General features: G+C 52.4%; 2 protein-coding genes across 8 annotated transcripts in view; both read left to right on the plus strand.

The window, feature by feature from the left end:
* The window catches only part of INSR (insulin receptor), a 53,915-nt gene extending 43,757 nt beyond the window's left edge, over window positions 1-10,158 (plus strand). The window contains exons 15-22 of one of the 6 annotated variants that reach the window (XR_013958448.1): window positions 179-246; window positions 451-680; window positions 1,011-1,121; window positions 1,202-1,361; window positions 2,132-2,261; window positions 2,501-2,635; window positions 4,743-9,038; window positions 9,220-10,158. Coding sequence is in view for 1 of the 6 variants with exons in the window: in XM_080633886.1 (XP_080490012.1) it covers window positions 179-246; window positions 451-680; window positions 1,011-1,121; window positions 1,202-1,361; window positions 2,132-2,261; window positions 2,501-2,635; window positions 4,743-5,097 (1,189 nt within the window). In the remaining 5 variants the exon portion in view is untranslated. Of the gene's footprint in view, window positions 1-178; window positions 247-450; window positions 681-1,010; window positions 1,122-1,201; window positions 1,362-2,131; window positions 2,262-2,500; window positions 2,636-4,742 lie in introns of all 6 variants that reach the window. The other 5 variants (XR_013958449.1, XR_013958450.1, XR_013958451.1 and 2 more) reach the window with 5 other exon arrangements.
* A 10,039-nt stretch (window positions 10,159-20,197) lies between these two features.
* ARHGEF18 (Rho/Rac guanine nucleotide exchange factor 18) overlaps window positions 20,198-26,278 on the plus strand; it is a 44,776-nt gene continuing 38,695 nt past the window's right edge. For both annotated transcript variants that reach the window (XM_080633936.1, XM_080633937.1), the window contains exons 1-8: window positions 20,198-20,556; window positions 22,081-22,291; window positions 22,425-22,539; window positions 23,573-23,630; window positions 23,845-23,889; window positions 24,178-24,258; window positions 24,992-25,097; window positions 25,570-25,744. In XM_080633936.1, the coding sequence (XP_080490062.1) occupies window positions 20,288-20,556; window positions 22,081-22,291; window positions 22,425-22,539; window positions 23,573-23,630; window positions 23,845-23,889; window positions 24,178-24,258; window positions 24,992-25,097; window positions 25,570-25,744 (1,060 nt within the window). In that variant the 5' untranslated portion in view covers window positions 20,198-20,287. The remainder of the gene's footprint in view (window positions 20,557-22,080; window positions 22,292-22,424; window positions 22,540-23,572; window positions 23,631-23,844; window positions 23,890-24,177; window positions 24,259-24,991; window positions 25,098-25,569; window positions 25,745-26,278) is intronic.

Raw genomic sequence — 26,278 nt, forward strand, 5'->3', positions numbered from 1 at the left:
AGTCTGTTTGTTTTCTAATTTAGATAATGGTTGCAACACATGAATTTCATTGAGGAGATGTTCTGTGCCTTTGGAAACTGGGACAGTCTGTATTTGCTGCCTGCTTTGGGAATTAATCAGACTGCCTTCTGATGTGTCAAAGGCTGCAAATGTGCTGAAGAGTTTGTGTCTCTTCCAGGCAAACGGAAGGACCAACTGGACCACTCTACGCATCCTCTAACCCTGAATATCTGAGCGCCAGCGATGGTGAGAACAGTGAGGGCTTTCTGCACTGACTTACTGCTTGGGTGGCCTTTGAGACAGTGCAGCAATATGGGATTGGCATTGTCTTCATGAGGTTTTCTAGTCTTACACCCATAGTATCCTGTGGCAGTGCTGAACGAGGCTGCTACAGAAAGGTCTTTCAAAAGATGGTTGCTCAATTCAGAAACATTTCCCTCTGCTCAACAGTCTATGTCCCCGACGAATGGGAGGTTCCACGAGACAAGATCACTCTCCTCCGAGAGCTGGGACAGGGCTCCTTCGGGATGGTGTATGAAGGAATTGCCAAGGACATAGTGAAGGGAGAGCCGGAGACTCGAGTAGCTGTGAAAACCGTGAACGAATCAGCCAGCCTCCGCGAGCGCATCGAGTTCTTAAACGAAGCTTCTGTGATGAAAGGCTTCAGCTGCCATCATGTGGTAAGCACCACGGGGTGCCTCGGATGATCAGCAAGTCCCGTCACTAATAGTGCTTTAGTGCTTTCAGAGCCTCATGTTCAGCTGACAAAAGCATCCAGTCTGTGGAAGCAGTTGATTTAAAGAGCTTTTCAGGTCATGTTCCATAAAACGCATCTGCCTGCATCATTTCATGTTTGCTCTTTCAAAACTTCTCAGCATGACAAGGCTTTGTAGTGCTGGTCTGAGCACTTTTTCAGGGGTTTTGCCTTTCCTACAAGCCCCCTTTTCAAGCTGGACCCTGCCAGGTGTGTTTGGACATAACCTTGAGGGAATTCCTCGCTTATTTTCCAGGTTCGCCTCCTTGGGGTAGTCTCCAAAGGGCAACCTACTCTGGTGGTCATGGAGTTAATGGCACATGGAGATTTGAAAAGTTATCTTCGCTCCTTAAGACCTGATGCTGAGGTAAAGACAAGGAGAGATGGGAGCCTGTGATGCAACAGAGTAACTTGATTTGAGGTTTACTCCTTCTTTCTTTATTGTAGAATAACCCTGGTCGTCCACCACCAATGCTGAGAGAAATGATCCAGATGGCTGCAGAGATTGCTGATGGCATGGCCTATCTGAATGCCAAAAAATTTGTTCACAGGGATCTTGCAGCTCGTAACTGTATGGTTGCAGAAGACTTCACTGTAAAAATTGGAGGTATGTAGTGTGTGACCAGAACCCAGTTCTGTGGGTCGTGTTTTTGTGAAGCCCGACACCCATGTGGCAAACACAGATGATGTTCACTGGTTACCTCTGGAAATGCAGCAAGAATTGTATGGACTTTAGTAAGAACATTGTTTCCTTTAGAGCCAGAGCAGCTTCTCTCACCTTCTCTATTCTCAGACCTCTATCCAAAACGTTTATTGCCTTTTCAGCCTAAGCTACCAAGGGTTATCTCACTGTTCTTTGCTTTCTTGAGAATTATGACAAAGAAGGTGCTTGGTAGAAAAAGCCAAGTGTTCATAATCCTGTCATTAGGTCAGGTGCCTTTAACAGTCATTTATCTTCCACAAGAACCAGTTTTCAACCCAAACCTTCTTAGAAATAAGTAAATATAACACTTAAAAGTAAACCAGATCCCCACAGCGTGGTGGTTTCTCAGACCTCTTTGAACTTATGGCCAAGGCAGGGGAATTTCAGGGCAAGGAGACCTCTGGTTTGCTTAAAGAGGATGACTAAAAATAATGGTAAGAATAGAAGCTGTCACTAAAAGTTTTAACTCTGGAGTCTCTATCATGGCTCTGGAGAGGAAAGATGCAGGGAAAGGAAGATGTTTTGGATGTTGATCATGAGGTGAGAGATGACTGCAGGTTGGGCCATAGGAAGCTTGCTGGGTGCCAGCCTGACATGAAAGGAGGGCAGCAGCCATCTGGAGATGTTGCACTGTAGAAGAGAGACATTTAACACATCCCCTTTGCTCTTCTCAGACTTTGGGATGACCAGAGATATCTACGAGACAGATTATTACCGGAAAGGAGGCAAAGGACTGCTGCCTGTGCGGTGGATGGCACCGGAATCACTGAAGGATGGTGTTTTCACTGCTTATTCCGATGTGTGGTAAGTTGTCCTCTGCAATCTCAGGTGGATTCCAGCTCAAGAGCTCACAGTTTAACACACACAGTTTAAATTGTGAGCTGCTGACTTCTTCAGAGTACAGCCAAACCAAAAACGTTGTTTGGAAGCCCTCTTCTTAAAAATACAGTGGTGCTCTTTTACATGTTCTCCAAAAGAAGATGCTGTCAATTGTAGACCTGCAGGATGTTTTATTCTCACCAGGAGCCTTCTCTCTTCCTTAGGTCATTTGGTGTTGTCCTTTGGGAAATAAGCAGCTTGGCAGAGCAGCCATACCAGGGACTCTCCAACGAGCAGGTGCTGAAGTTTGTCATGGATGGAGGATACCTGGATCAGCCGGACAACTGCCCGGAGAGGCTGTAAGTACTAAAGCAAGGGACAATCAACCAAGCTGCACTCTTTAGCTAAAGTGTGGCCCATGTGTCACCTCTTCTCCTCTTGTCTGTTGGGGAGGAACAATATAGACTTCAGTGAGCAGAACTTCAACCAATGCCGTCCTTAGTGAGCCAGGAGTTAAAGACCTGAACCAGCCTATTTCACTAGAAGGGAAATTAAACCAACTTGGACCTTACATTGTGAGTACAGATTCAAGAGCAGGAAGTACAAAGGACAGGAAAAGCTTAAAATACAAATAAGCACTGTATCAGTTGCCCAAACAAAATGTTCTTCCTCCACTCTGGACTAGTGGGTGGCAGTTTATGGCACGTGGCTACTGAGGCTGCAAGGGAGCAGCTTGTTAATCCAAGGCCTGCTGAGGTTTTCTGTAGTTCATCTCTCTATAGCACATAAATAGTCTTGAGAATTACAACCACTTCTTACCACTCATTTTCAGAAATCCAGTGTTGGCTTATGAGGAGGGAGAGGCAGGAGAACACTGTGCTGAGCCAAGAGCTGATTATCATAGAATCGTGCAATGGTTTGGGTTGGAAAGGACTTTAAGATCATCTGGTTCCAAATCCCTGCTGTGGGCAGGGACACCTTCCACTAGACCAGGTTGTTCCAAGCCATGTCCAACCTGACATTGAACACTGCCAAGGATGGAGCAATCACAGCATCGTCTAGCAGCATGTTCCAGTGCCTCACAGTTTTCACAGTAAAGAATTTCTTCCTTATATCCAACCTAAATCTCCCCTCTTTAAGTTTGAACCCATTGCCCCTTGTACCTCATGTCCAAGGCCTGTTCATTTCTGTTGCAGGCTCATTGCCCCACCAAGAGCACAAGGCCAGGCTGCCTGCAGGGTTAGGGAGAACAGAGGTGAAGACAGTAAAAAACACCTCACAGAGGTTACAAACTGAAGCCAGACATCCCCATGCACTGGGGCTAAGGATTATTGTGCTTACCCAGGTGCTCCCTAAACTGCTCCTGGCAGAGGAATTAAAACTATCCCGCTCCTCAGTGTTTAACCTGAGCGAGGATGTTTGTCAGAAGGGTTTAAGGAGACACTGCTGAAGCAACATGCAGCAGAGAGGGAAGGAGCCCTGGCTGGAACAGGGGATGCTGATAGTGACGTGCGGGTTCTGGTAACCTCTCACCCCAGCCTGCTTCCAGAGTCAAAAATAAACCTGTTTTGTGAATATCCTCATGAAAAAAACCTGCTGTCCTGGACATTTGTCTCTCATGGGCAGTAACAAACTCCACTTTGAAACTTTATTTGTACTTGTAAGTTCATTCTCCATGGTGTCTGATAACATACGACCTCTTGCTGCAGCCGTTCTTTTGGGTGGGATGTTGACAGGAGCTCTGTCCTCTGCACAGTCTCCCGTTTTCCTTGAAGCTGTAGGAGCTTTGTTATCTTTCAGACAGAGTTAAAATTAAAATGGAATGAATTAAAAAGTTGTGGCCTGGCTCTAAGTGTGTGTGCACACAGAGAGCATGTGAACTGCAGCCCCGTTTCCTTTGGGAGCCAAGTTCAGAACAATTGGAGGAATTGCAAGGAATTTTTGATCTAGACAGAAATAGAGAAAAAGGAGCCCCAGGAGCAACAGGCAAATACAGAGATCCCCCTAAAGGGGCTACAAGAAACCTGGAGAGGGGCTTTGGACAAGGGCCTGTAGGGACAGGCCAGTGGAATGGCTTTAACCTGCCAGAGGGGAGACTGAGATGAGCTCTTAGGCAGAAGCTCTTCCCTGTGAGGGTGCTGAGGCGCTGGCACAGGGTGCCCAGAGAAGCTGTGGCTGCCCCATCCCTGGCAGTGTTCAAGGCCAGGTTGGACACAGGGGCTTGAAGCAAGCTGCTCTAGTGGAAGGGGTCCCTGCCCATGGCAGGGGTTGGAACTGGATGAGCTTTAAGGGCCCTTCCAACCCAAACCATGCCATGATTCTATGATAAACAACTCAGTTCGAGTGTTGAAGGAGTAGCATGGGGGGGTGGGTAGTCTGATGTGGACACCAACCTTGGTCTGTGCCAGCCCTGCCTACATTGAATTGTTTCTTCCTCCCCCTGCCCCTGTGTTTGTCCCGATCTAGGCACAGCCTGATGCAGATGTGTTGGCAGTACAACCCCAAAATGCGCCCCACCTTCATCGAGATCATTGAGATGCTGAAGGAGGACTTGCACCCCAGCTTCCACGAGGTCTCATTCTTCTACAGTGAGGAGAACAAACCTCTGGAAACGGAGGAGTATGAGATGGACTTCGAGAACATGGAGAGCATTCCCCTTGATCCCTCCTCATACTCGCAGAGGGACAAAGTCCTGGGTCGGGACAATGGACCCTCCATGGCCCTCAAGGGGAACTATGAAGAGCACATACCTTACACTCACATGAACGGTGGCAAGAAAAATGGGCGGATTCTCTCCATGCCCAGGTCGAGCCCTTCCTAACGCTTCCTGTTTGGCCCAAGGGTTGTGTCTGCTTTTTTCCCCTCCACAGATCTCAGGACTCTTGTTATTGCTGCCACAGTGTATGAAACACATCTATGAACTCATCAGATTTTTAATCATGTTATGATTAATACTTTATTATTATCTTTCTTTTGCCAAGTTGACTGGCTGTCAGTGGACTTATCTGTGAACATAAATGGAAGAGGTTTCCATGGCTGCTGTCCCTCTGTAACCATGGTTTCAAAACAGGAAGCCACCGTGTACATTCAACTGAAGGAGGAGCCTCCACGTTTGCCAGCAAGAGACGTGAAACATGCTGGTATCTGAGCTACAGCGTGGAACAAAACTGCAGGACAGGAGTATTTCCAGTCAAATTCCAGGCTTTCAGGCATTCTCTTCACTACAGCTGACGGATTCAACACATCAGGACGCGCCAGGTCCTCAGATTGACCAATAGCTGCTGCTTTCATACTTTTTCAATGGGTTAAATCCCAGGGGTGCGTGCGTTTGTGTGTGCAGTATATATATGTGGGGTGTATATGTATAGCAAAATATACACCTCTGGGGTTTTGTACATAAGTTTTGTATGTTCTCACAGAAGCTTTCCTCTTCTTGGAGGCGTCTGCTTCTCTTTGTTCCCATTTCCCTGGAGTGACTGAATCCCAAACAGATTATTTTTATACTGAGGACTCTTGGGAGGAGGTTTTCTCTCATTAAAAGACAAGGAAAAAAAATGAGGAAAATGTGCTGGGAGCCAAAGGAGCAGAAATCTGAGATTTGTGGGTACCTTTCAAGACCAAACCAAGTTGGAGTCCCCTGCCCTCTCTGAGAGCAGAGTTTTCTGTCCTTACAGCATTGAGTATATATATTGTTTGTTGTAACATATTTAAGAATACCTTTAGTTTAACTTTTAACTTCATATAAATTATTGACTGTTTATGATCCTTTCGGGGAGGGGATAATTTGGGGGATTGTTTGGTCTTAAAGTGGTCCAAAGATTTCAGAATGAACTAATTTTAGCCCATTGCCCTTTTAGGAGCTATGAAGCACATGTTAAGTTTATACTTGACAAAGCTTTATAATACAGTTTCATGATTTATACAGTGAAGTCAGCCAGCTCCAGCTGAAGCCCTGAGATAAAGTAGCTGGGACTTCACTTGCTTGTTGAGGGCCGAAGGACACCAGAACGTTCCCAAGCCCGAGTCCTGCTCCTCCTTTGTCCCCACGTCCCTTGTGTTGCCTTCTGTGCTGCAGAAACAGCCGTGAGAGGGGACAAGCAAGAACTCTGACCTTAAAAAGAGACACTAAAGCCAATCCAAAGCAGGAGAGCTCGAGGCTCTTGGCTCTGCACGTGAAGCAGGAACTGAATGGGACTGTGGTCAGCTGCGTGCTGCCCATCTGCTGCTGCTCGGGCGTCTGGCCTCGTGCTGCCTGCGGACCTTCCGTGTTTTCCTCGGATTCCCTGTGTCCTGCCCAGGCTGCTTGCGGCTCTTTGGGATGTCAGCTTTCGTCTTCTCAACTGTGCTTTGTTTTGCTGCTGTTTGCATAAAAGACTGAGCTGGTCAGCATAAGGTGTTGGGAAATGATTGTGAAACTAAACGTGTCTTGTGGTGGTGAGGGAGTGTGCTAGCAGGGAGAAGGGCTAAAGCAAGAAGTGAAGATGGTCGATGTCGTAGGCCCTTGTCATTCAGGAGGTGGTTTGAAAAGGGAAGGGAGATGCTCAGTCTTTGGCTTCTCCTTCTGGAGAAGCCCAAGAGCTGGTTTTGTGCTCTCTGCCATGAGAAAACGAGGTTTTCCTGACCCTGTGAGAGTGGGGACACGGAGCTGGTGTGTGGCTTCTTATTCCAGCCCGGGTGGTGCTGCTGATTCCTCCCTGTAAGCAGATGAAAGGGGAACCTGAGCCCACTCCACTGATGGGTGCAGCATCAGGGGAGGATGATGGGCTTTGTGCACCATCATGAGCTGTTGAGCCTTTGTGCTGGTTGAATCTGGTCCGTTTGGACAAAGGGGGAGGGTGCAGGCTGCTCACAAGGTTCGATGGAAGATACATGGTCCAGCCATGGGTAAGAACCTTTGATTTCGAAAGGCCTCGTTTACATTTCTTCTGCTTTACAAAGCAGTAACTGTTCAGCAGCTCTGTGCTACACGGCAGAAACAAAGACATTCTCACACTTTTCTAAGGAAGAGAAGTTTTTCTTATTAGAATTTTTTTATTTATTTTAATATATAAAACACTGTAAAAAGAAAAAGCAATTTGTTTTCTTAAACACACAGAATGTGTAAATTTGTATCCGTAAACTCTTGGCAGGTGGATGTGGTTGGGACTATTTTTGTCCTGTTCTGGTGCAGTCTACCTCAGTGTTTCTTAAGGGTAATTTTAATACGCACCTTTAAACCTGTTTAAATACTCTGGCCTGGGCCTATTGTGGATCAGGGAAAATCAGTATCAGCTGATTCCAATACTGGGGACCATTCAGGGAAGGGAATGGGTAGGAGAAGGGCTCATCACTGATTTAATGATGCTTTACAGGAAAGGAAAGAAGCAATTTACGGATTTGGATCTGATGTTCTGATGCCATCCTCTTAGTTCTGTTGCGATCTGAAAAGAAGAGAACAAAAGAGCCATTTAAATGTTTGGATTTTAGGGAACGGATGACCTAAAGGAATAGACTGTGTCCTTCTGGAGCAGCGTTGGCTGGCGTGGAGCTGGGACTGACAACTCTATGCTGCTGGGTTGGGGTATCTCAGTTGCTGCGCACAGGTATGATGTGACCTCCAGAACTAAACCTTCCCCAGCATGTCCTTGTTGTGATAACCTTTTAAGCTGCAGTGATATCCTGACTGTGGGAATAGAAGATCTTTGCTACAAACAAACATTGGAACCTTGTAGTGGGTCTAGGTTTAACTTCCACTGATACTGGTTGGCCCACTGTGGACACGCGGTTTGTGACACTCAGGTCACTGCACCGAACCCAGCGGTGCTTTGGATCCAATCTGTGCGTAAGGCTTTTTCCAGTCATCCTTCCTACATTGTGCCAAGGGTGAGGAAGGGCACGTGGTGCTAGTGGTGAGGATGTTGGGTTTCCCCTGTTTGAAGACAAAAACCTAACACTGTGGCTGTTAAAGATGGCACTTCCTCGCCTATAGAATTAGGAAGAATAAATGAACATCCCCCATAATGCCCAGCTCTCACTGGAAAATCCTTTACTCTCCTCTGGCAGCTGACACTTTGGTCTCTATTTTTGGATGATCCTCGCCCTGGGAATGCCGAAGTCCCTACTTGGATCTCGCTGATGCCTATTCAGAGACACTGGGGGTTGTGTACCAGTTGGGATTGCACGTGCGAGACGAAACCACCTTTGTGCCTGGTGTTGTGGAGGGCTACATCACAGAATGGTTTGGGTTGGAAAGGGCCTTAAAGCTCATCCATTTCCAACCCCTGCCATGGGGACACCTTCCGCTAGAGCAGCTTGCTCCAAGCCCCATCCAACCTGGTTTGGGACAGAGAACTTCCCACTCGCAGGTTCAACCTGTGCAGGAGCAGCTGTGGCCTCCTCTGTGCAGCTTTGTGACAGGGAGAGTTCCCCACATAGCCAGAACTTCCCCGTCTCTCCAGCCAGTGAAGCAGGAGGCACAGGAGCAGGTTCCTGTGCTCTGCTCTGTCTTCACTGAGCAAACCTTTGAAGCCGGAGCAGGGAGAGGTTCCTTGGAGGTGCCTGCACATTGAATTCAATGGCCGCTTCCTGAATGCCTCTTGTAAATCTGGTACTTCTCTTGCAGGACAGTGCAGCATCTTGATGCTTGGCTGCTAGATTAGCAACGTCTCCGTCTTGGCTGCTTGTAAATACTCCGTTGTGTTGTAAAATAGAAGAGCTAATAACAAACTCTGTGCCAGCCCTGGGTTGGGAAAGGTGATAGGAACTAGACTACGCCACCATGAGGTATTGTCTGTTGGTCATAAAGCAGCTATGTTGCTGTGGAAGAGGCTGCTTTTAGGATGCTGAAGGGTACTCTTAATTTATGGGTAGTGTATCTCTTTTCTCCTAGAGTTGTATTATAGCAATGGGACACTTTGCTTCATTTTAGTATGTTGTGTATAACGTTGGTATCTCTTTTGGAAAGATCTCAAAGCCGGTTAATGTGTTACTGACCTAACGATGATGAAGGCAAAGACAGGAGCAGGAAGGGTGCTAGAGTGGTTATTCCTGAGCCTCCATTTTAAGGGAAGGAGAGAGGCCATCGAGTTCCCTCTTCACGTCACTGTGATACAAAGATGTACCCTGAGGTATTCCGGGCCCCTTGCTGCCAGCAGTGATTCCTGATGCCAAGACTGGAACCCTGTACAAGTCAGTACAGTATCTGTGTGCCATATGAAAACCTTACTCAAGGCTGTGCTGAGTGCTCCCGTGACCCATGTGAGATCGGTTCAGAGCCTGGAGCGAGCAAGAAGCTGCAGCTGAACCCTCTGATCCTCTCGCTGTGTCCCAGCCTCCCTGGAAGCCGGGATTTTGCAGGCACGGCTGTGATGGGAATCCCGAACCCTCTGCCAAGGAGCCACTGCCCCTCCTGTAATCCTGTGCGTGTGGTCCAGGGACAGAGCTGGTGGATGGATTGAACTGGAGATGTGGTTCCATCAGACGTACGTGAAATCTGAAATAAGATTCGTTTGGTATTTGTATGAACTGAACTGAATTTGGCCTTTTTCATTACCTCCTGCTTGGCTCTGTGTTAACTCCGCTTGGCTCCTGTATGTGAGCGTTGGTGTAAGAGCATTAACGTGGTCAGCCTCTTCTGTTCCTCTCGCCTTGTCACGAGCGTTGCAAGAGCGAAGCCCAGTCATACAGTTGGCTTTTGGGGGAACTTGACTGTTCAAAAGCAATTCTAACCCACCATTTTTAGCACATCTGCTGTCGTTCAGTGTGTATTTCCTTTTAACAGGAACCTGCTTGTCCTTCTCAAAAGTAAGCACTTCTCCCTGCAATTCTGGCAGATCCCCTGCAGCACAATGCAAGCTCTAAGGGGGTAGGTAGAGGAATGACTTTTTAAATGGTGTATAATAAAGCTGGTATTAACTCCTGCAGCCTTGCTTTATTTTGGGGTTTTTTTATTTGCAAGCAGCAAAACCTCCCGGTTCTGGCAGTGATTTTGGTCTGAGAGAAGTTTTCCAAGTGATGGTACTGAGCAGTTCCCTTAGTCCAGACAGTTCCTATGGGAGTGGGTCCATTCGGGAGCCCCTGGGGTGGTGCTGGTACCTGCAGAGGAACCAGCAGTAGAGTTTAAACATGAGCACAGATGCTCTCACTTGGCTGAGTCCCAGCCCCTGTTAAGTCCCAGTGTCACCGGTAAGCTTGAGCTCAGGGCTGATTTCCGAGTTGGACTCGGTACCAAAGCTCTTCTGTTAATGCAGCATCCAGCAGCACTTCCACCATCTTAGTGTCCAAGTGCTGCTCCCAGAACCAAGTCCCGTGGAAAACTGGTGGATGGAGAATGTCAGAAAGGCCACTTCTCAATCTAAAAGACAAAGTTATTTCAAAAGGAAAAGCGTTGCTTTTTGCTTTAGTTTAGGGAATGGCTTTACTCTTGCAGTATCAAAACTGGGTTGTATTTGAGGACCTGCATGGATGGGGGTACTGGACATCAGCTTCATCAGACACAGCCATAAAACCCCAAATGCTCTCTGCTTGCATGTAAGACGGTTTCAGTTACGTGATCAGTGATGGTCTGTGACGTTTTGGGGGTGTTTTCTTCTGTTTAACCTTGTTGCTCCCACTTTGCTTTGTGCCTGTTGAAAGTTCCAGGAAACAAACAGTATCGCAGGTAGCTCTGGTTTGAACTAAAAGGATCAAATGGGCCCTGATTTGCTTTTCAAGGAAGACAAAAGACACAAACCCGTTCCCCCTTGATTTATTGTTCTCGATGTTTTCATAGATGAGCCAAGCAGTGACGGGTACAGGAATACGTTTGGATATTAAGGAGAAAGACGTCTTGCTGTGTCAGACTATTGAAAAATTTAACTGTTTCTATGAACATGCTGAATAAATGATCCAGGAGTAACTGTTCCATTCATGCCTCTCTCTCTGCAGCACTGAGTGCTGCTTTGCCACACAGAAAGCACTAAATTGGTGTCTGTATTGTATATACATATATATAATATATATATACACGCATCTGCCACTTGAACTCCTCTGGCCATGGCTTGGCCTCACAGGGGGTTCCAGCAGCCTGATGCCATCGGGTGAACACTGTAAAAGGGATTCCTTCTGCCTGGATCATTGAGAGCTGCATCTCCGATGTGACGTGTGGAGCTGCATCTCTGATGTAAGGTGTGGAGCCAGGCTTCCCGTCCGGGACAAGCTCCTGCACAGGCCGTTGGAATAGCACAAGTTGGAGAATCAGCTTCATCCTGCTCCTGCAGACAAGCACGAGGAGCCGCCTCACTTCCTGCTCTGCAGCAGCCGCTCTGGAGGTGCCAAATCTTCCTAACTTGGATCTTACTTTGTTCCATAGAGGTGAGATTCCCTCCCTGCTCGGCTGCACTAGTGAGAGCTGGGGCTTGCTGCTGCTCTTTTCCTTCTCTCTGTGTTCCAGCACTCAGTTCCCATACCTGTTTCCCTTCCATTCAGCAAAAGCCTCCATTGTGGTCCTGCTCCTTGGGATCACCCCTGCCCATGTCTGCAGGAGCTGCTGATGCCACAGCCATGGAATTGTGAGGTTTGGCTTAATATTTCCTTCCCCATGGCTCCTTCCAGCCACAGCATGACTTGCCTGGCCCCTAGGCTGCTCTTGGCTCTTCATGCCTTGGCCCTCCTGATGCTCTGTCCCTGTCCAACCTGAACACACAGACCCAAATGAAGCTCTGCCCTCAGAGGAGCTGGGAATTGATTGACTCTCATGCAATAAATGCCTATGAAAAGTGAGCAGCGTGTATTTGCTGTAGCAGAAAGTGCTGCTTCTTCACCAGGGTGCAGGGGAATCGTCACTGCAGCCCTCACCCCTGCCCCTGCCACGTTCCAGTGAGTGCTTCCTCAGCCCAGGGCTGGGATGGGCAGGGAGGGAGGTGATGGTGCTGATGCCTCTGAACATGGGATGCGGAGCTGGCCCTGCTTGACTTGATACCCCGCATGGTTTGGGCACACCAAGAGCTCAGCTGGACCTGAGCTCTTCCCTAAGCCCATCTGGAGCTCTCTTACTGTGAGAACGATGAGCAACAAACTGGTGTTTCAAGATGTTTTGGAGCTGCTTCTTGTGGCTGGGGCTTGTTCTCTGGGCATCCAAATGGGCAAAATCAAGCCAAGCCCCACAGCTTGAACTTGCTGCCATAGGTTTGCTGTTGCGGAGAGGCTGCTGAGGCTCAGCCAGCCCCTGTGCCATTGCCCTGCATGCAGGCTGCTGGCACAGGTCTGCTCCGGTGACCGCCAGACGTGGGCTATGAGGCACAGATCTCACCATCCGTCAGCCAGGGCAGCCCCCGTCTCTGATCCCAATGGAGCTCTTGTGCACTTCAGAGAAATGAAACCTTAATCCCTCCTTGCTCTCGCGGTTCCCTGGAGCACGGGGTAATTGCTATGGCGAGAGCTGCCAAAGCTGCGGTCGCTGAGTAATTGGAGTGTGAGCGGATCCTGTTCTGACCAGGGCTTGTGCCCAGGGCAGTGGGATGAGGAGCGCGTGCTCATCACTGGGAAGGGCTGTGCCAGGGATTGTGCTGCTCGCTTCGGGAGCTGAAGAGCCTGTGTCTCACCTGCATGGCTGAACGTGGCCAGCACAGGCGTTTCTGTGCTCCGCTATCGCTTCACCCCACGTAGGACTGAGACCGGCTCGGCTTTGGGGTCTCGGTTGCTTCCCAAGCTCAGCCCCAAAGGATGAGGGCAAAGACAAGGGATGCGTTAAGAGGAGCCCTGAGGCCTCGCAGCCCCGGGCAAGGACCCATGCGCGATGGTGCAGGCCCACAGGAAGCCGCTTGTGGCAGGTTCCATCTTCGCAGCCATCGCTGGTTCTGCGGCTCTGGGGCTCCAGCACCGGGCACTTTGGGTCCACATCCCCCCGGGTGCCTCTGCAGGACCCATCCAGACCCCGCCAGGGTGGGAGCTGAGCCCCGGGGCTGCAGCATGAGGGAGGCGGCTTCGCTTGTGCCGCCGGGAAGGGGAAGTGGTGAGAACGTGGAGCCGGGGGCCCCAGCGCCGCTTCCCCGCTGAGCCGCTGCTCCTCGCCCCGCTCCAGCACGGGGACGAGCCGGGGCCGCCGGGGCCGGCGCACGGGGACCCTGCCAGCGCGATGCCTGCAGCCATCGGGGTAAGTGAAGCTCAACCCGACCCCCCCGGGGCTGCCGCTCGTCTCCCTCCAAGGCCTGGTGAGGAAGCAGCGTGTGTGGAAGCCCCAAGGGCTGGGTGCGTTCAGCCCTCCCCGTGCTTGTGTGTGAGCTGGGGAGCCTCAGCCTACAAGGTCGGGGTTTAATCCGGTGCCCCTCCGCGGTTGCTGAACCCCCTGCGGGTGCTGCTGGTGCCTCCACACAGCCAAAGGCTTGCAGGGACACCCCGGTGCTGGATTCAGGCTGGGCACAAAGGGGTCTGGGTCCCCCAAATCCCGCTCCAAACTGCCCAGCACCGCACACCCTACTTAGTGTGGAGGATAAAGCAGAGGGGATGTGGGGAGGGTTTGGGGCAGGTGATGCTGTGGGGTTTGTGGCCAGGGGAGGGAAATGCTCTTCCCCACCCGCCTTTGCATGGGCTCCCCGCCATGGAGGTGCCTGTGGCCGTACCCAAACCGGCTTCACTGTAAGCAAGGGGTGGGGAGCGGGATCTGGAGCCAGCCTGGGCTATGGGGTTAGTGCCAATCGGGAGCAGGGGCTTGGGGACCTCAGGGTGAGGATTCTGGTCTCTTGGAGCAGTTTGGAGACAGCTCCCGCCTGCCTCCGTGTGTGGGAGAGCTGGGAAGGGCTTGGAGAAGGGCCCTTGCCAGGGGATGAGGACCTGCTGGGAGCTGCAAGACGTGAGCTGATGCTGGGGATGAACGGGGTCTCGTGCCTTCCCTCGCAGAGGCTCTGCAATGGCACTTGATGCCAGAGGTGCAACTATCAAGCTTGCTTTCTCTGTGTTGAAGGTGAAGGTGTTTTTTACCCAGGTGAAGGCGATGCTTCTGCAGATCTGCCTTTAAGGTGCTGGTTTGGCAGGCTGACAGCTAAGAGTCATGAATGGGGCAGGGAGGCTTTGCCAGAGAGGGGAAGGAGGTTATGGTGTGTTAACAGCTCGTGTTCTGCTTCTATCCACAAGCCTCCAGCAGCGCTCAGGGCTTACGTGTGCCACGGGGCCACTCGTCCCCAAGCCCTGCTGTGGGGAGCCACTGACGCAGGTGGGAATGCTAGGGACCAGGAATTCCTCCCTGGCCACAGCTTCCATCAGCTGATGCTTCTGACAAAGCACTTGGCTCCTCCACTCCCCCCTTGGCAGCCCCTGGGCTGCCGCCTGCAGCGCTGCCTTAGAGCGCGCCGAGCTCCGCCGTGCTCCGTGCTCTCTCCTCCTGCTCGGGGTTACCCCTTGCGCGGGGCTCCCAAATGTCAGACTCGCTGCTCAACCACTCCTGGCCATCGTTCTCGAAGCGCTGGAAGAAGAGGTGGTCCTTTAAGAGAGGTAACGGCCTCGTGCATGGGGAGCTGGGCTGCTGCAGGGCAGGAGGAGAGCTGGTCCCGGACAAGAGTCCTGGGGTCCCCCGGCAGAGCGTGGCTGTGGGTGCACCCCTCTCTTTAGGGAGCACTGCTTGAGTGTTGGTTAACACTTTTCCTTCCGTTTCATCGTCCTTTCAAGGCAAAGAAAGGCTTTGAGGAGCTGGGTAATGGGTTAAACGTCAGCCTTCTGGTTTTGTAATAGAACTTGCTCCGTTGCTGCCAACGAGCCCGAGGTGCCGGTGCCTGCAGCTGCCTGTGCGAGGCTGCCCAGCGAGGGCTGAGCCTTGTGTTGAGTTTGGTGCTTGAGCAGATGCTGAGGAGAAGATTCCTCCAGTCCCTCAGAGGGCTGAGGAGCAGAGCCCTGCGTGTGCAGCACAGCCCGAGCTGAGGGGTTTGTGTGGCACTGGTTGAGCATCACTGGGTCCAACAGCAGGGATGGGGAATGCCAGCAGTGGTGTGAATTCAGCCCCAGTGCAGTGCCCTGACTTGGGAAGAGGGGCTTGAGAGCCCTGGGAAGATGTTTGTGGTCCTGGAGGACGTGGACGCTGTTGTCCCTGCCTGCAAACAGCGCCCTTGGGCTGATGCCTTTGGGTACCTTTATCTGTGGCATTAGATCTCTCGATGCTCTTTATCCTTCATTACCTTCACCCCCCAAAGCTGTCTTCCGATACGGATGTGCAGGAGACCAGGATCCGAACTGAACAGTCAAAGGAAGGTTCATTCAGAGCAGGAGGTAGGGTCTGGTTTGTGAGGAGCCCCAAGCAGTCCCCTGAGCCCTGCTGGGACCTCCCACTCCCGTCCCCCCAGTGCCAGGGCTGTGATGGGCTCACTGGGCAGGCCCAGGTGAGCCAATCTCTGTAATAAATAGATCAGCTTCACAGTGCTGGCAGGCGCTGACTGCTTGAAGAGTGTTTTGGTGGAGCCCTCTCCCCCTCCATGTGCTTGCAGAGCAGTTTGTGCCCCTGGGTTTGTGCTGTGGGCACAAAGCGCTCTCCTGGCACCACCTTTCCGCACCGGGACACTCGCCAGGCCCCTGAGACCTTCCCTCCGTGCCCAGCAGCCGCTGGAGGAAGCTGCCCAGTGCCTTGCAGAGCATCAGAGCGGCTCAAACCCCCTCTCATCCCCATCGTGACCCCACAGCTGCGTGTGAGGAGCGGCTGCTCCCATTCCTCTGCCCTTCCCGCCCCAAGCCCCGGCCCCGCTCGCAGCGATACAGCAGCCGCTGGGCACCTTTATCTGCTCCCCTCCTGCCGCCGCAGCCAGGCCCCGCCGCTGCCACCCGCCCGTGCAGTGGGGCCCACACCAGGACCGCTCTGCATCCGCTTCTGGCACAGCGAGATCAGCGCCTGCCTTACGGAGGTGGTACCCACGGCCCCGGGTACCCGGCAGGGTGCGTGCAGGGCCAGGAGGAGATGACACCGGCTTTGTTTCTTATCCGTGATGCTCTCTGCGGTTTCTCAACAGCCTCTCCCCCCGATTGCCAGGAAATGCCCTCACACCCTGGTCCTTCCTTCCTCTTGGCATTGTTTTCGCACAGCAGAACCAACCGGTGCCTTTGTCCCGCCACGTTTGGGGTGGCCTTTCCCCAGTGGACACGCAGGCTGGTTTGATGTTTGGAGGAGGTGAAGAGCTCGCATCCACGTTTCCTCTGATGTTCCTCCTACCAGCACCAGCCAGGCTCCAGGGTCACCCCGCAGCACCCTGCACCGAGCACTGCAACAGGCAGCTGAGGCTGGGCCACCGCCTGTTCCAGCGCTGGGTGCATTGGGGCTTCTCCTGCCGTGACACCCATGGGTGCATCTCCAGTGACCAGCAGGTCCAAAGGGAATCAGGCGGTTGCAGGAGGGAGGTTGTGACTGCAGGTCCGAATTGGAAGTGTTCAAATCCAGGTCCCAGGGCTCCAGTTGCAGCAGCGCAGAAGTTTCCTTCCCTGGGACAAACCAGCTCAGGGGGCAGATCCCACTCTCCCCACAGCATCACAACCCCTGAGACTGTGCCGTTGCTGGTGCCTGTCACTGCTCCCTCCCTCCCCACACAGCAGCCCAGCCATCAGGTTTTGCCTGCAGGGAAGCCCTGGCAAAGAGCAGCAGAGCCCCCCTCGTGCACAGGGACCGCTGCTTCCTCCCAGCTCTGGCCTGGGAATTCCTCTGGAGAGGCTGCTCCCTGCAGCAATAACCTTTTATGGTTCCCGGCCAGAGGCGGATTAAGCAACTGCAATACCTAATCTGCTTCGTGCCCTCCTAAAGCAAACAGCATCTGTTCTTGGAAGCATCATTTTGTCACTCCAGCTCCAGCTGAGTACAGGTGACTGCTGCCAGTGCCTGGGGAGCTGAGCTGCCCCATCCCCTCCCCACCACGTCAGGTTCGATGGAGCATTTGTGCATCCAAATAGGCTGGAGCACAGAGTCCAGGAGACTCGAGGGGGTCCAGGGTTTGCCTTCCCATATGGGTGACTACCGTGACCTTAGGGATGTTCAGAGCCCCCTGGACCTGCCTCCTTCCTGTGTGTGCTCCATGCTGGTCCTTCCTTGCTCACCGCGCCAGCACCTGATGCCTGAACGTGTTTTTCCCCTCCAGCAGCTCCCCCTTGCCCAGCATCCCCTCAGCTCAGCCCTCAACATGGTGCCAGCCCAGCATCAACCGGCGCAGGTGTCAGACGCAGGGAGCCCTGAATCGTCCTCTCTGGTGCTCGCACATTGCCTAAAATGGTCTCGCCATGGCTGGAGCCCTGCGTGGGCCTCGTGCTGCCGCCTCGCTCACCGAGCGTCTGATTTATCGCGTGTTGAACCGCGGTGTCTGAAGCCTCCGGGGAGGATTTAAGTCCTTTGGTGGGCCTGGAAGGGGTCTGCTGGCTGCAGCCGATGCCTTGGCCGACTCCTGAGCCCAGCGCAGGCAGAGCACAGGGAATATTTTCCAGGCCTCCGAAGAGCTGACTCTGTTCCAGGGCTCCAGTTCAGAGCTGCAGCCTGGAGCCCGCTGCAGGCCCGCAGCAGCCTTGGCAGGATGCTTGCACCCTGCTTGGGAGGAAAAAGCTCTTTGGCTCAGCTAAAGCTGGAGGTCAGGGCTCTGGCTGCTGCCTCTCAGCGCTTTGATGCTTCCTCTGCGGGCAGTTGCTGCTGCAGGGGATGTTGAGACCAGGGAATCTCCTTTTCCTTCCTTCCCTGGGTCTGCCTTCATCCCAGCCTGTTTTGGGGGGCTCAGTGGCTTTTCCTGCCCGCTGACATCTTTCCCTGGTGTTTCCTACAAGCTCCTGCCAAAACCTCTGCTGGTTCGAATGTGTGTTCGCTTCAAGATGCTGATTTTTCATCACAAGCTGAAGGGAGGCAATGGAGGTGCATCTGTGGGAAGGCGATGCTCAACAGCATCTGCCCATTGATCATTATGGCTGTGGCTCAAGGACATCCAGAGCAGGAATTTGTCTATTAATGAACAATGTCTCCTGAAGTGGATTCTACAGCCTTGCTGGAGAGCCTGTTTCAAACTTCCCCTGCTCTTAGAGCTCAAAACCCCTTACTTAAAACAGTGCCTTCACAGATGCTTTCTATTACTCATAGACCCCCACTTGAAATGACCGCACACATTTAAACACCTCAAACGCTCCCTAAACCCCAAACCTGGCATCTGCAGCATGCAGCACGATCCAAGGAACAAACCTCCAAACCCTCCCGCACGTTCGCTGCCTTCTTCAAGTTGGCACCAGGCAGTTTCTGGCTGCATCGCACAGCACTAAAACCCACGGCAGGATGCGAGGTTTCCAAGAGTGTGGTTTCTAACGGCATCTTCCTCGTATCCATGGTTTTATACTTGGCTTTCCTGGAGCATGATGGGTTTCTAGCAGTTTCTTGCTGGTTTTTTCCCCATTGGACAGATAGGGTTGCTCACAGCCTCTTGCTATTGGTCTCTGTATCTTCAGAGACCCACGACCGGTGCTTTGGCCAACAGCCTGGCTGTTGTCCATCCGCCTCAGCTGTGTGCATCCCGAAGGAGTAAAAGGCCTCCTTGAGTCATGCGATGCTTTAGATTGTGGCTAAGGTTTACAGTGTGTCGGGTTCCATAGGAATGTGCCTCAGTCAGCTGGACCATCCATTGGACCAGGAAGCACATCCAGACCTTTGTTCTGTTTCTCAGTGGGTTATCAGATGGCTCATGCACACTCAGGTTCCCACTCTTAGCACTGTGGATGTGAGGAACATCCACATGGGTGAGTGGCACCAGGAGAATGATGTGCTCCAACTATTGCTCTGCATACCCAGTGTCACACTCACATAGCTCCAGTCTGGCCTCCCAGAGCAGCATCCTTTATTCCTTACAGGTGAAAATAAAATCACTGTCAGTATTTTTACTCATAGATTTCAGTGTTAAGAACAGCCAAACCCAGCGTTTTGAACAATATGTTCAAAAACAGGCTTAGCTCTTCTTTTTCACTGTACTCTGCAGTACAGGACATGCTGCAAGGGTCTGGCTGGGATGGTGCAAGCCTGGATCAAGGGATGAGGTTTCTGCTGCTAGGGAATCCCTGCACCAGATTCCTACACGATCAAGGCTGCCGAGGTCCTGAAGCTGCCTGGCAATGCCTGTCTGCAAGGGGCAGGGGAACAGAGGGCATGCGGAGCATTTCAGTGCTGCCTATGTCACCTGTCTGTGCGGGCCTGATTTCACATCCCTCCTGGTTCCCTGCTGGGACCTTCTGTGTCTTGCAGGGTCTGACTGCAAGCCATGCTTACGGGAATTCCCTGACCGCAGCACCCTTCCTTTGGAGAGTCACAACCCCAAAAGCTTCCTCCCATCCCTGACTGCTGAGGATGACGCCTTCTGCACCAGCATGGCTGAAGAAAAGGCAAGTGTCCCCTTCCCTTCTGCTACCACAGTGCAAGGGACAGCAAACCGCATGGTCACACCATATTCAGAGGGGTCTGTGGTGGAGTAAGAATGGGGGAAAGGAATCGATCCAGATTATCAAGGAACACAAGGTTACATTGCTTCTGCTGCTGGGGAAAACCGTACCTGTGTGCTTCCTATTGGTGTCAGGGCGAACCTCGGGGTCCTGAGGCAAACTCCACAAGCTCCTGTAGCAAACCAAGCTGGTGGGGCTGGGCCAGGTCTGGCTGCGAGGCGCAGTAGGGAAGTGCTGCTGTTAGAAAGCCTCATTGGAGAAACCCAGCTGCAGGCGTGGCCCTGCTGCTTGCCATGAGAAGGGAAAGAGAAGCAGCTCTAGCTTTGGGTCCCCTTCGCATTCTCCTGCATCCCAAAGCTCTCAGCTGGGATCTCAGCGCTCAGGCTAAGCTGGCACTGCCTTTGCAGGAGGACTCATCTTCCACAGAGCTGGATGTCCCAGCAGCGGACCTGCACAGCAGCACTGAGGATCTGCTCTCCGACTCGGCGCTCCACGGCACAGAGTATTACAGAGACCTGGGGCTCCTGAGCCTGCCAATTGCCAGAACAGCACCAGCAGCGGCAGCACAGCCAGAACAAGCAACCCAGGCTGTGTCTGCCCTGCGCTTACTGGAAGAGAGACCAGGGGCTCTGAGCAGAATGTCCGTGGATGTTGCTTTTTCCAACCCCGTTTCCTGCTCCGTGCGTTATGGTGAGGCTGACTGCCGCTTTCTCCACAAAGGCCACCTCTGCTCCTGTGCAGCAGTGCCAGAAGATGGTACCAGCACTTCCGAGGGTCCTGCAGAGCCAGACAAGGAGCTGGACCTGCAGGAGGCCGAGGATTCCTTCCCCACACTGGTGAGATCTATGTCTACCTCTCGGAGGCACAGCTGGGAGAGCCCTTTATCACCCGTGGACTGCAAGCGCAGGTACAGCAGCACCGTGAGCAGGATTGGAGACATACGGTCCAGCGATGCTGTGGGAGGCTGGAGTGATCGCATTGCCCTGGGCTCCAGCTGCTGATGGGTGGTCTCCATCACTGTCGGCATCTGCCAGAGCAGCTATAGATATACTGCTCATCTTAGGTGGGATGGGAGGATGCTAGGGAAGCAAGAGGCTTTAATGTCTCCTTGGCAGCAGGAAGACCCCTTTTTCCCGTCCTTGAGTGGGAAAAGGATCTCTCATCTGGGGGGGGCTCATTTCAGCCTGGAGGGAACCTTGGACAGCATCAGCCACACTGATGGCCCCCATCCTCTGGCTCCAAGGGAACTTTGCCCATCCCAGAGGCATTAAGAGAGCTCTTACAAACCCTTGTTCTTGTCTGTGCCTCGGCTCTGTGGGGTCTGTGCCTGCAATCACTGCAGTCTCCTCCAGCCCTCTGGCCTCCACGTGGCCACAGGGATTGGGTTTTGTAGCACAATACTGAGCACTGGCTGGGAGCAGTTTGCAGGCCTGGCATCACTGCTGTCCTATGCTCCTGCCACACAAATGCCTTGGGCTCCAGCTTCCCCCATGGATGCTTCCCCTGCTGACAAACGTATTGATCTGCCAATGACTGGAGTCAGGTGCAAGCAGCAAGGACTATTTTTATCTCTCCTCCTTATAAGGTACCCTAAAATCATCTCCGCCTGAGATCCTGGCAGTTCTTTATCAAGCCCAGACGCTGATTCTCAGACCTATTGTGCCCCAGATCATTCACAGTTCATGCTGTGTAACAGGCACAGGGCGGCTGTCGCTGTCGGGGTTCAGCCCCCTCGCCGGGTGCTTGAACACGAGTGAGCATGGGGGCCAGGGAAGGGGAATACTCCCCGCTCTCCCCTAAGCAAATGCTTCCTGCAGCCTGTCTCTGGCAGCAGGGATGAAGTGACAGTGATCTGCAGACACAACCCATGCACACAGTAAGATTTTCCACTGGGCTCTATGCATCGTTTCGCTCCAGTGTTGTTGGCACTAGAACAGCAGTTGGCATTCAGGAAGCCATGGGGGAGCTGGTCCACCCCTGGCTTCCCAGGAGAGGATTTCTTTTCCCTTCCTTGAAGCTGGGCCCCGCTGGGAGCAGGGCTTGTGATGGGATGCCCCAGTGATTTGATACATGACAGCCTCTGCCATTTGCGAATGCCCAGAGGGACTTGCCTGCGGCTGCAGCTATCAGGCAGGCTCCTGTCTCAGGGGTTGCTAAGAGATCAGTGGGAGCCATCCAGCACCAAACATCCCGGGTGACAATGGAGCTCATAGACAGCAGCCAGAGAAGCTGTTTTGAACAGGCTCAGGTCTTGGTGTCCAGGCTGATGCTTCCTGGTGTTTCCTCTTTCATGTGCTGTGGTGACCTTCCTTGTCCCAGTTGCATGAGCTCCTCAATGTCCAGCCAAGGCTAGGACATTGCAAGGGCCCTGCCATGCCCCAAACAATGGATTGGCTCTGCTAAAGTGGCTTGTTCCTCTTTCCTGAATTAGATTCAGCCTGGATGCCACAGAGATGGGCAGTGACCCAGAGCAGGAGGACATGGAGAAGGGGACCCCATCCTGCCCACAGCCTCGCGTGTCCCTTCAGCTGCCCAAAGGGGAACTGGAAGCCTGGAGCAGCAGCAGGGGTAGCACAGTGATCAAAGTGGAGATAGAGCCACTGCACCTGAGCCCCCCAGTCAGCCCTGGCTTGGAGGAGGTGGTAAGTGTGTGAGGGCTGTGTGCACTGAAGTCGACATTCCCAGCCTTGCACCTTGCCAGCTGTGCTGAGCCCCAATGGAGGTTCCCATGGGGCACAAAGCACCAAAGGTATCCTTGACTTTTTACTTCTCCAGGAATGTGGCAGCAACAGGAAGAGACTGAGGTCAAAGTCTGTCCCATCAGGCTGTGAGGCCGTTGTCTCCCTTCAGACACCTTGCACTCTCAACCCTTCTCTTCCAGCCATGGAAGGTCGGTATAGACTATCCATACAGCATTAAATGGGTTCAAGGGGATTGTGATGAAGATTAAAACCTAGAGCTGGAGCCTCTGCAAGCCTGCACATCCTCCACCCTCCCCTTCTACATGGTCCCAGGAGCTCCTGAAATAAAGCCAAGCTAACTTTGACGCTGATCCTGGCTTACAGGATAGTCCACGCTTAGACATGCGTATCCCCAGTGACACATTGCCCTGCAACCTCTCTATGGCTGGTGTCTTGATCACTCCCAACTTGCAAGAGGCAAAGATGGTTTCCTAGGCACAAAAGGCACTGCTTCATCTGCCTAGGTTTAAATGTGCCCTTTCTTCTGTACCCCAAAAAATAGAATCATAGAATGGTTAGGGTTGGAAAGGACCTTAAGATCATCCAGTTCCAACCCCCCTGCCACGGGCAGGGACACCTCACACTAAACCATGCCACCCAAGGCCTCATCCAAAACATGGTCTCTGTACAAGGCCCCCTCTTACAGCAGTGCCCTTAACTAACCCACCGTGCCCAGCTGGCAGGGACAGGCTTTGGGACAAAGCTGTCGGCTTCTGCTTTCTGCACTGGAAGCTGAAAAGCCTTAGGAAAACAGAGGCACCTTTGCTCCTGTAAACTTCATTTTGGCCTTCTCTGTGCTGTTGGAACCCATTCACCCGTGGGGAGCCCCAGAGCAAAGTGCAGAGACTTGTTAAGAGCCTGGGAAGTGGAAGGGAAGCTGCCATGGGGAGGGTCTCTGAGGTGGTATCAGCTCCTACCCTCTAGCAGCAAGCAGGATCCTCGGAGGTTTATGTAATACAGACTGGAGAAGGGAGGGGTAACACAGGAAAGCGATGCAGCCTTCGCCACCCTCACAGATGGGCAGCACAGCCCTTTCCTCCCTAACTGCTCCCATCACTTCTCCCTCCCCATTAAAGGCAGAGTGGGAGCCCAGCAAGATTAATGGGGTCCAGTGACATAGCTTGCATCATGGTGCAAACAAAGGCAAACCAGGATCGCTGATGAGAGTGTTTTGTGTTCCAGCTGTTGAACCCCCTGCTCTGGAGATGCTGGAGAAGGACCACGTGTCCCCAGACCATGTGTAGGTATCGTTAGTCCTGGCTGTTTGGAGATAGTGGAGATTCTTGAGTATATCTGAGCTACTGGAGATGCAATAGCACAGGAGATCCCACTCCATGCTGGGGCACACCTGAGGAGTTGGTCATAAACCAGCACCTGATGCTTTGTGGAGTGCAGCATGTCTTTGCAAGGACATTTTCTAATCCCTTGCTTTTCTTTTGCCCCATCCTTGGTAGGCTAATTGTCCAGCAGGTACTTCAGGAGCTGAAATATTATCATGGGTAAGTGTGGCTGGGAGAGGGATACGCATGGGGAGGTCACAGGTCTACCTAGGACCCTCCTGGTACACACCACTTCATCCGCTGAGGGGTAAATCCCCAGGGCACCAGAATCACTGTATTCTTCCAGTGAAACTAGCCTAGAATCACGAGCAGAGGTAGCATCTCACGTGCCTTTCCTGTAACTCTGAACGTGTTCCTGCCCCGTCTCCCAAGATGAGCCTCTCTGCTGACCCAGAAGTTCTGCTCCTGTGTTCTTTGCTGAGGGTCTGATGGCTTCTCCCCACACAGGGCGAAGCAGAGAGCGCACGTGCGAGAAGGCAGCGACTCCTCCCAGCAGAACCTCACCTGGTTTGAATTCCTGTCTAATGAGTAAGTCAGACAGAGGGTAACCCACACTCCTTTTATTCCCAAAGCGGACTGATTTGAAGCCCACCTCCATAAAGCTCCACTGCCCTGCTAATACTGTGTGCAGGATAGAAACATAGAATCACAGAATGGTTTGGGTTGGAAAGGACCTTAAGATCATCCAGTTCCACCCCCCTGCCATGGGCAGGGACACCTCACACTAAACCATGGCACCCGAGGCTCTGTCCAACCTGGCCTGAACACTGCCAGGGATGGAGCATTCACAACTTCCCTGGGCAACCCATTCCAGTGCCTCACCACCCTTACAGTAAAGAACTTCTTCCTTAGATCCAATCTAAACTTCCCCTGTTTAAGTGTTAACCCATTACCCTTTGTCCTATCCGTACAGTCCCTAATGAAGAGTCCCTCCCCAGCACCTTTATAGGCCCCCTTCAGATACTGGAAGGCTGCTGTGATGCTGGTGTCTGCAGTGGTGCAGCCAGAACTGGGGCCTTGTTGTGCATGACACTGAGCAAAAAGAGACAGCCTCAGATTACACACATAATTGGACATTTCAACTCCTTATCTGCAAGTCTGCAATGGCAGGACTGATGCTAAACCAGATCCTCCAGGAGATAAAAAGCTCAGAGATGGGGTCCTAAAGTAACGCTTCAGGTGAACTTCATCCATGATCTCCCTGAGCTGTGCTTGGCCCGTTAACTTCCCCTTAGTTAAGAAGTTTCTGGTCTTGTTTCAGAAATGAGGACAGTGGAAAGAGCGATAAGGCAGAGAAAGGCACGAAGGTGATGCGACGTCTGAGTTCCCTGCGGAGCCGAGTCACTGGGTCCTGGCAAAAGGAGAAGGTGAGCGAGAGATGCTGGATTTGTGGAAGAAATTGCTGAATTCTTCAAGTAACAAAGGGGATCTGCCCCAGGGACCAGTAGGGTGGGTTTGGCTGAGCAGATGTGCTGTGATGCATTGGACAGGGTGATCCCTGACTCTGAGCCCACCTTGCTCCAGGCACGTTCTGGCTGCTCTCCTGCTGTCTTAGCACAAGTTGTGCAGACCAAGAGAAGAGCCCTTTGCCTGGGTGACTGCCTGGATCACTCACTGTGGCAAGGAGGAGAGCCTGCAGGGCACCATGGGCTGCAGTGCCGTGTCCTGCTTTTCATCAGACATGGACCAGAGGGAATGGCCCAAGCCTTAGGAAGGCATCTGGGAAAAGCACCGCCATCCCAAAGGCTCAGGCACAAAGGTGCCCTCTGTGCTTGCAAGGAATGTGTGGGCAGTGCAAGGGCTGTAACAGAGCTGTGGGGTTTTTTTCTCTCCTTCCAGGGTAAGAACAAAGAGCAGCCAAAAGACAGAGAGAAGGAGAAAGAGACAAAGGAGCCGAAAGAAAGGTGGAAAGAGATCAATAGGCACCAGCTCGTGCCAGGGGTTTTCTCCAGCTGCACCAGCTGCTCTCTGTGTGCCAAACCCCTTGTGAATAAAAGTGCTCTGCAGTGCCTGAGTGAGTATGGCTCTGGCCCAGCCTGGCTGCAGTCTGCTCCCCTCTGGCCCTGGCATTCCCCTGCCCAAAGCAGCCTCTTGGATTGCTTCACTTTTCTGCTGGCTTGGCTGCACCCAGCACCCTGCTTGGCCTGGCTCTTTCTCCAGATAGTCAAAATGAGCTCGGAATCCTGCCTGGCAATAGTTTACCCTCCTTTTCTTCGGCCACTGAACCATTCCCTACCCCTTTCCCCCAAGGACGATTCCAGGTCAACTTTTCCTTTACCAACTTTCATTTTTCCTCCACAAAGCTCTGCTTTGCCCAAGCAAATACCCCTGTTGCCTGAGGGAAGCTGGATCCTTTAGGCTGCTTTTCACAGCTGCAGTGATAAGTCAGCTCAGCATCTGGTCTATGCATGGGCACAGGCACCTCTAGAGCATCCAAACCTGTATTAACTAACACAAAGCGATGCCTCCCAGCACCTGCATGGGTGAGATTGTTGCTTTCCAGATGTAAGCTGCTCCTTTGCCAGTGTGCATGGGACTCTGTCCCCTT

This window comes from Psittacula echo (genome assembly GCF_963264785.1).
Source record: "Psittacula echo genome assembly, chromosome: 24".
NCBI lineage: Eukaryota > Metazoa > Chordata > Aves > Psittaciformes > Psittacidae > Psittacula > Psittacula echo.